The sequence below is a fragment of the Gossypium hirsutum genome, chromosome A08 (genome assembly GCF_007990345.1).
Source record: "Gossypium hirsutum isolate 1008001.06 chromosome A08, Gossypium_hirsutum_v2.1, whole genome shotgun sequence".
Classification (NCBI taxonomy): Eukaryota; Viridiplantae; Streptophyta; class Magnoliopsida; order Malvales; family Malvaceae; genus Gossypium; species Gossypium hirsutum.
The window spans coordinates 2699384-2707881 of record NC_053431.1 but is presented as its reverse complement, the minus strand read 5'-3'; the positions used below and the strand labels follow the sequence as shown (position 1 = coordinate 2707881).

Below are 8498 nucleotides of genomic sequence, written 5' to 3'. Positions count from 1 at the left end.
TTTTGTTATTTCTATTTTATTTTTTATTTGTCAATATTAATTATTATTATTATTCTAATATTTTGATATTTTAATATTTTATATTTTATATATTTTATTATTCACATCATTATTCGCATTTTTTTGACAATAATATTCTTGGATTTTTTTTACTATCATTTTAAAAACTTTTACATTTTAATTTTAAGAATAAGGCAATGTACCGATTTTAACATTAAGTCATCGATTTCATTGCTATGTTGGGTGAAATTAATCAGCTCGTGTTAAAAACGGGACGTCCTTCTAAAAAACAAAAAAAACTTGCAACTTCTCATTTCCTTTAATCGGATCACACTTAAATGTCAAATTGAATTCGTATTTTTGAAAATCAAGACAACATGTGTTTAATAAGATATCAATTTTGGGCGTCGCGAGGGTGCTAATACCTTTCTCGCGCGTAACCGACTCCCGAACCCTAAATTTTCTCTGGATTTTAACGTAGACCTAAACTTAGCCTTTTATTTGTTTTAATAAGAGATCTAATAGGTGTCCGATCACACCTAGGAAAAAGGATCGGTGGCGACTCCCTGTTTATTTCAAAAATCAAACGTCAAATTTCAAACTTTTTTTCAATAAATCGCCACAATTAGCGACCAAGCTAAGCTAAAATTTTTACGTCGCTACATTTACTATATACTAATTTAAATTTTATAAATTATAAAAGGATTAAAGCTAAAATTTTCCATTTTAAGGGGACCCCTTTGTTAGCCCCTGGCTCTACCCTTGAATTCAAAGTAGATTTTCAAAAAAAGTAGACATTGGGTGGGGTAGTAAGGGCAAGCAAATCTTTTGGATAGTGGGTATATATAGAGCGACAAGGGTAAAGTCTGAAAATTTTTCGAATGGGTCGAAATTAAATTGTACATGTTTATGAGAGCTAAAATGCAATTTTATCATTTTAATAGCTTATATCTTTTTAATTTTTTAAAGGATTAAATCAAAATTTTATTAATTTAGGGGAATGCAATTTTACTATGTACTAACTTATAAATTTTAAAGAGCCAAAAATGATATTTTTCATTTTAAAGAAGGTGAGAGCCCCTGCCAACCTGTCTAGTGCAACATCCATGGAGGGATTATAATAATTTTTTTTTGCCTTGACCCACCCTGCCCACCATATGAAATTATTATTCTATCATTGTATATATATATATAACTATTAAAAGGGCACGAATATAATGACGTGATATAAAAAATTAAAAAAAACTAATATGTTTTATTATTAAATATTTTTTTGAAGAATAATGTTGAAATATTATTACTTGTCTTTAAAAATATTAAAAATAAATAGTAAAAATTAAACTGAAGTAGAGTGGAAGTGAGGTGGGGTGAGATGGGATGGAGATAGATGAACCCAACATTCATAGAGGTGATAATGATTTTCAACATTATACATCCATAATAAAGAAGAGCAACCAATAAAATAGAACATACCAATTGTGGTCCATCCAACCTGCTCTATTGCCATTTCTAATAACTTCCAATAGATTTTAAATATCCGAAGTTTAATTAGATCTCTATAATACATGTAAAATTTCATATGGATTTGGTTTCTTATATAATTAAAAGGGTAAATTACACCCAAGGTCACTAAACTATTAGTAAGTTTATATATTGGTCACTCAATTTGAAAAGTCATAAAATATCACTGAACTATTCAAAAATTTTCATTTAATCATTGAATTGTTAAAATCATCGTTGCATGGCCTTCTTTGTTCGCACAGTCTGCACCAATCGAAAGCTCTTGTTCCCATTCTCTTCTACAATTCAGTTTTTTTTCATTAAACAATTCTGAACGTCACAGATATGCGAATCAAAATCCAAACAAATTTCTTATCCGATCTCCGACACTAACCATCAATGTCATTCATTCAAAGTACTAATCATTAAATCATCCCTTAAAGCTCACTAGCCGAACTTTAAAAAAAAAGTTAACTGTCTAGTGACTTAAAAAAAACCTTTTGAGTTCAGTAACTTTTAACGAAAATATTCAAATAGTTCAGTGACCATTTTGTAACTTTTTAATAGTTTACTGAACTTATTAATAGTTTAGTGAGTTCGGGTATAATTTACCCTAATTAGTTAAAAAAAAAAAGAGAAAAGAAAAACACAAATTGGATAGAGTTTTGAAAAAGAGAAAAATAAAAGAAGCGAAGGTGAAAGAGAAGGTATAGGAGAGACATAGGAGTGAAAAGAGGAAGAGTGGACCGAGGATTTGGGCAATAAACCAGTTACTAAATTATATATTTATAGTAACCTAAAGATTTGCATGGTTTTGAAATTTAATTTCAACAAAATTAATCTCAGACAAACTAGGCTTTTGCTAGAGAGAAAATCTGAAATCTCAGATATAGTGATGATCTTCTCTTTTTTCTCTACCTTAAAACTCGACTCCTTTTAAGGGTTTGTTTGTTCTCTTTGACTTCCATTATCTACGAGATTTTCGCCTTCTTTTTGCTCCAACTTTGTTGCTTTCTTCTTTGTATATTTTCTCTAGATTTTCCCACCTTTTGTTAATTATTTTTATTAGTTAGCAAGTTTTTAAGATCTGGGTGTATCTCTAAATGCTTCATACGTTGTAGTGATAACAATAATGGCACAAGAAGATCAAATGACTCAAAGGTATAGCGATAGTAACAGTAATAGTGGTAGTGGAATTGGGATTGGGATTGGAAGCAATAACAATGGTAGATATTCAAAGAAACAAAGGCCTAAAAAAGTCCCACAAAGAGGGCTTGGTGTAGCCCAGCTTGAGAAGATTAGAATTGAAGAACAACAAAAGAAAGATGCTGCAATTTTGCCTTTTCAATCACCTGTTGTTAATGTTAATCCTCATCATCATCATCAGAAACCATCAGCATCATCATCATCAACATCACCATCATGTTTCCCTTTGCCAATCCCAACTTTCCTTCCTTCAAATCAATCATGTTCATCTTTAGCTTCTGCTGATATTTCACCACCGAATTCAACGTTTAGACCACCAAATGGTGATATTGTCAGCACTGCAAACACTGTTCCATTGACCTGCAATAATGGTCAAAATAAAATCTGGGGTTCTTGTGATTATGAGTACAACAACATTGAAAAAGAGTGTTGTGGGTTGGATCCTGGATTGGCTTTTAGGACAAATTTGAGTTTGCCTTATGAATCTGAACCTATTTGGCCTGTACCTTGTTTGATGCAAAGGGCACAACAACAACAACCATTTCAGCAACCTTCTTCTTCATTGGTAAGAACATTGATTTTGTGTTTGTTTATAACTTGTGTCTTTTATTTATGTCTTTTAATTAATTAATGCAGGTGAATTTGTCATCAAGAACTTCATCAACATCTATATTGAATTTTCAAATGGAGCCTCCTTCGAACCAAAGCTATTATGGAAATTGTACACCTTTATTCCCTGAAGATGATAAGGTATATGTATATATATATATATATAGCCTCAATTTCCGTATCTTTTTTATAGATCCAATGATGCATTATAGTTTTAAATACCTCTTTCCAGCACTCCCATAACATGGTGGTCAAGAATGTTCACCCTATAGATTCCACCCAATTCGAGTCTCTAGTAGAGTAATTGGAAAGTCTAATTTTTAAGGACAATTCCTTGTTAGACATAATGTGTGTACGTGAGTAGCGTGGATATGTCTTTATTGTATGTGTGAGTACTAACATCTAATTGTACATATCAATTGTTGAAAATTAACTGTCAAAGAAACTCAAAGTTTAGTGCTATTAATTTATGTGTCATCCTTAAGACTTAGCATCTAATAGGGTTGAGATTTATATCTTAGCATTTATACTTTCCTATTCTCAAGGTTTTTTTCTTTTTCTTTTTTGGGTAAAAAAAGGTTTAGAAAGAGAATAGGAGAAGAATTTTAGGATTAAAATTTCAATTTTGTTGAATTACATTTTTTAAAGGTGACAGTGACTGCATGAACTAATTTACATGAATTTTAATATAACAAATTGTAGGTGGTTGGCATGAAGAGATCATATCCCTTCTCTCTAGACAATGCTCCAGGCCCTCCTATATATACTAAATATCCTCCCATTGTTCATTCCATTAATGGACAAGTTGAAGCAGCTTCAAGTAGCAATGGTAGCACATTCAATTTCGAGCCTGGTACCCCGAATTTCAGGTTGTTTTTAATCTTTCATCATTCAAGCACAAGAACATCGAGGTTTAAGATTCAAATCTTGATTTCCCTTTCATCGTAAACTCAATATTTATCATAATTGATATAGAGTTTCTCTCATGCAACGTTTTCAGGGAAGGACCTTCATGTTCAACTTCAAATATGGAATCAAAATCCAAGAAAAGCATCAAACAAAATGGGGTCTATGATGGAGATTTTCTCACATTAGCCCCTCCAACAACTACAATATGTTCAAGCTCAAAATTCAAGCACCCTTCATCAATTTTAACCTATTACAATTGCGAATTGCCTGACCTTGAATCATTAGCATATCAAGTGAGCTTAAACAACAAATTATACCATGTCCATTTCCATTAGTTTTATCAATTTGCTCATATATTTATGTGAATGTGTTAAAAGGCAAGCTTCGATGATTCAATCGTCCGGCAAGGAGGAGCTACCGGATTTAACCAGTCGTATCGACCTTACTATAGCTTCTTACCACCGGCACTGGTGCAAATTGACCAAGCAACTACGATATCGATGGCCAATTGTAAAGGTGGAGAAGTAGAACATGTTGATCTTGATTTGAGGCTATAAATATTTCTTTTTCTGTACAGAATTGCAAATATTGAGATTCAAATTTCAAAAATTATTAAATGTTATGCCTTGATTGTATGATCCAATGAAGCTGTATCTCAGGTATCAAGTTATAAGATGTCTATACAAAATGCATTAACCTCTAACATGGCCCAGACACTGTATTTATATGGTGTATTAGCATTAGGTTAAACTCTGTTATTAGTTCATATAGTTTAAGTTATAGATTTAATCATTGTATTTTAGTTTGATCATTTTTAGCCTTTCCATTTTTTAAAATCTGTTAAATTTATTAAGTTTTACTATTTTCGAAATTTAATGCGGGAAATATACTATCATAACTATAATATCATGTTAGCCACTCATTACTCACTAAAAAATCAATTGACGGATTAATGTTCGAAGACTGAAGTTTCAAATTTTGAAAAGTGTGAATATTTAGAATGATCAAATTGAAGAATATGAACTAAATTTACAATTATATACATAGTATAATACTAGTAATTGAAATAATACTAGTAATTGAATTTAACTGTTATTGTTGACTCAAGACTAAAATTTAAAATACGAAAAATATAAGGACTAAAATTGATCAATTCAAAAAGTACAAAAGCTAAAATCAATCGAGTACAAATATTAAATTCATAATTTTCACAAAGTATAGAGACTAATAGCAGAATTTAACATTAATATTATTTGCATTCAGCCCACTACTACATGTGAGCAGTCAATTTATCAAACCCAAAAGTAAAGTAACTAAAAAAGGAAAACACAGCAGCACTCAATGGCCCATTGAACCTAACCTCAAAAGAAACAAACAAAAGATTTGCTAAAGACAAAACATATATTTTTCCTCATCTCTCTCCTTTCATTTTCATTCATTTCATTTCAATGTCACATGCTTTCTTCTCTCTCTCTTCCATTAATCCTCCTCGTACATGTAAATCTTTACAATCCCATCACTTCACCATCAATCAAACAAAAAAACCCTTTTTTTTTCTTATGTTATTTCATTGACTATCAATCAGAAAAAAGAAAGAATCTTTTTCCTTGTGAAATGATGATGTCACAGTGAACCCCCCAAAAACAGATGGATCCAGAGAGATCCCATGGAGGTTCTAGCAGTAGCAGCAGTATGAGTGACCTTTTCATTTGTTTCACTTCAGGTCCTTCTTCTTCTTCTTCTTCTTTTGGTAGGAGATTGATGAGAAGCAATGGTAGCATGAAAGGTGGTCAAGCTTCACCAATGTTCTCTAATGGTAAAAAGAAAAGCTCTGGTTTTGAAAACCCTGAGCCATCTTCCCCTAAGGTAACTTGTATAGGTCAAGTCAGAGTGAAAAGTAAGAAACAAGGCAAAAAGTTTAGAGCTTGTAGATCTAAAAGAACAGGAATGGATCATAACAATGGAAGCAATAATAATAGTCAAGAATGCAAGAAATGGGTGCATTTGCCTTTGACTATTTGTGAAGCATTGAGAGCATTTGGGGCTGAATATTTTTACTGCTTTTTGCCTTCTTGTATGACCAACCAAAGGGAAGATAAACAAGACAAAACAGAAGCAAGATCTGGTGCTAATGATGATGATGATGATGAAAAGAGGAAAAGTAGTGAGAGACATGCTTTTGAGGATATTGAAATAAATGATGATGAAGATGAAGAAGATGAAGCTAGGTTGAGTATTTCATGTATTCCACCAAAGGATGCATTGTTGTTAACGAGATGCAGATCTGATCCTATAAAAATGGCTGCTTTTGCCAACAAGTTTTTGGATTTAGACCCTAAAAATGAAGAACAAAACCCAGAAGCTGAAACAAATGCAGGTGAAAGCAAAGAATTACAAGGAAATGATGAAGATGCTGACCAGCAAGAATCAACCATAAAGGAACAAACTTTGAATCTACATGGTGAAGAAAATGAAAAAGAAAAGGGCTCAACTTCAATGGTGGAGGAAGAAGAGAAAACCCAAGAAAGATCCGAACTTGAATGCACAGAAGCCATGAAAACTGATCAAGAAGGTGATGAGTCAAAGGAGAGTGAAAGTCAACAGAATTTATTGCCTGACTGTTTGCTGTTAATGATGTGTGAGCCAAAGTTGTCAATGGAGGTATCAAAGGAGACATGGGTGTGTAGTAAGGATTTCATCAGGGAGAAGGAAAAGCAACCATTGGTCAAACAAAAGGTCGTTGACTTTAATAATCCTGTTCCAGTTTCGTTACAGCCACCGTCGTCTTCTTGTTCTTTCTCGGCTGCTCCTCCAACGGCGGCGATTACTACTACAGTTGATGAGAAAGTTGTTGGGGGTAAAGGGTGTGAGCCGTTTGTGCTTACGCGCTGCATGTCAGAGCCGATGATGAGATCATCAGCTAAGCTTGCTTCAAATGGTTGTAAATGGAAGAATGAGCCGACTAAGCTTGGAGTTGGTTTTTGATGAGCCGAACATGGTACATGTTTCTGTGTTTTTTCATTTGGATTTTGTTCATCAGTATTTTTGAATTATTCTTTACAATTTTATCACTAGCATTTAGAATAATAAATTAATTAAAAATAATAATATATACTATATTAAAAAATTAAATTAAATTATTTGAGTTAGTTGAGAATCATAATTTTAAAATATACAAAATATTTCAAAATAAAATTTTGATTCAAAGATAAAATTAATATTTTCAGGCTTAACAGTGTTCTCTCAAACTTTTTAAAAAAATAATAATTAAGCTCTTACTTCTTTTGTACGTACTTAAATTGTCAAAATACATCAAAAAAAATTTTGACAATTAACTTTAACCGTTAACCATTAATTAACTACCCCTACGTTTTTTGAGTTAAAAGTCATCTCGTGTCACAACCATAGCATGACATATGACAAAAATTATAAAATTCTATAAAAATCATAAAAAAATAATTATAAAAGATTTCTTTTGGTACGTTAATTTTTATAATTTCTTTACTTTTTTATAATTTTCTTGTGACTATAAAATTTCATAAATTTTTACAATTTTATATTTAATACTTTTTATATTTTTTTTACAATTTTTATAACTTTTTTTCTAACTTTTAATAAATTTTAAATATTTTTACATTTTTTATTAAAATTTAATAATTCTTATAACTTTATTAATTTTTATTTTTTATAATTTTTATTTTTTATAATTTTTTTATCATATGTCATGTCGTGGTAACTTTAACTAAAAAAAGTTAAAAGCAATTAACTTTAACAATCAACTATTAAAATTAATGATCAAAAATTATTTTTGACGCATTTTAACGATTCAAATACTTATTTGAGTACAAAAAAATACAGGGACTTAATTACTTTTTTGAGGACCTTTTTTATACATTTTAAAAGTTTTTAAGTATCCAATTGAGTAAAAAACTAATAAACTTAATTATTTTTTTTAAAATTTGAACTCAAACCATATATTACAAATATCATAAATTCAAATCTCATCCATCTCCATAGTATAACTCTTATATCTTTATTCTATATATGTAAAAAAGATCTTTTAAATTTTTTAAAAAGAATAAATATTGTAAATATAAATCTAGTAAAAATCTATATTTTACTATTTTTGTCGCTATTTTCTTCAGTTTTATTTTATTTTTATTTTATATTAAATCATATAAGATATTGTGTTATTTAACTATTAACTTAACACCTGATTGATATGTAATTAAAATGTTCTGAAGTTTGAAAATCAATTTAGAATAAAGGACATA

The 8498-nt window shown here is 30.4% G+C and overlaps 2 protein-coding genes across 2 annotated transcripts; both read left to right on the top strand.

Moving 5' to 3' along the window:
* Positions 1 to 2555: 2555 nt before the first annotated feature.
* On the top strand, positions 2556 to 4924 carry LOC107926178 (uncharacterized). The gene is made up of 5 exons (XM_041075608.1): positions 2556 to 3271; positions 3343 to 3456; positions 4018 to 4184; positions 4316 to 4517; positions 4602 to 4924. Exons 1-5 carry the CDS (start codon positions 2633 to 2635, stop codon positions 4779 to 4781), a joined length of 1302 nt encoding a protein of 433 aa, XP_040931542.1. The 5' UTR covers positions 2556 to 2632; the 3' UTR covers positions 4782 to 4924.
* A 589-nt stretch (positions 4925 to 5513) lies between these two features.
* LOC107926151 (suppressor protein SRP40) lies at positions 5514 to 7274 on the top strand. The gene has a single exon (XM_016856954.2). It carries the CDS (start codon positions 5872 to 5874, stop codon positions 7207 to 7209), a length of 1338 nt encoding a protein of 445 aa, XP_016712443.2. The 5' UTR covers positions 5514 to 5871; the 3' UTR covers positions 7210 to 7274.
* The last annotated feature ends 1224 nt before the right edge of the window (positions 7275 to 8498 follow it).

Bases quoted from the DNA above. Each gene is read 5' to 3' on its own strand.
- LOC107926178 (XM_041075608.1), top strand. From the start codon at position 2,633: ATGGCACAAGAAGATCAAATGACTCAAAGGTATAGCGATAGTAACAGT. The intron at 3,457-4,017 runs GTATATGTATAT...AACAAATTGTAG, and splicing joins TATTCCCTGAAGATGATAAG to GTGGTTGGCATGAAGAGATC. The intron at 4,518-4,601 runs GTGAGCTTAAAC...ATGTGTTAAAAG, and splicing joins TTGAATCATTAGCATATCAA to GCAAGCTTCGATGATTCAAT.
- LOC107926151 (XM_016856954.2), top strand. From the start codon at position 5,872: ATGGATCCAGAGAGATCCCATGGAGGTTCTAGCAGTAGCAGCAGTATG.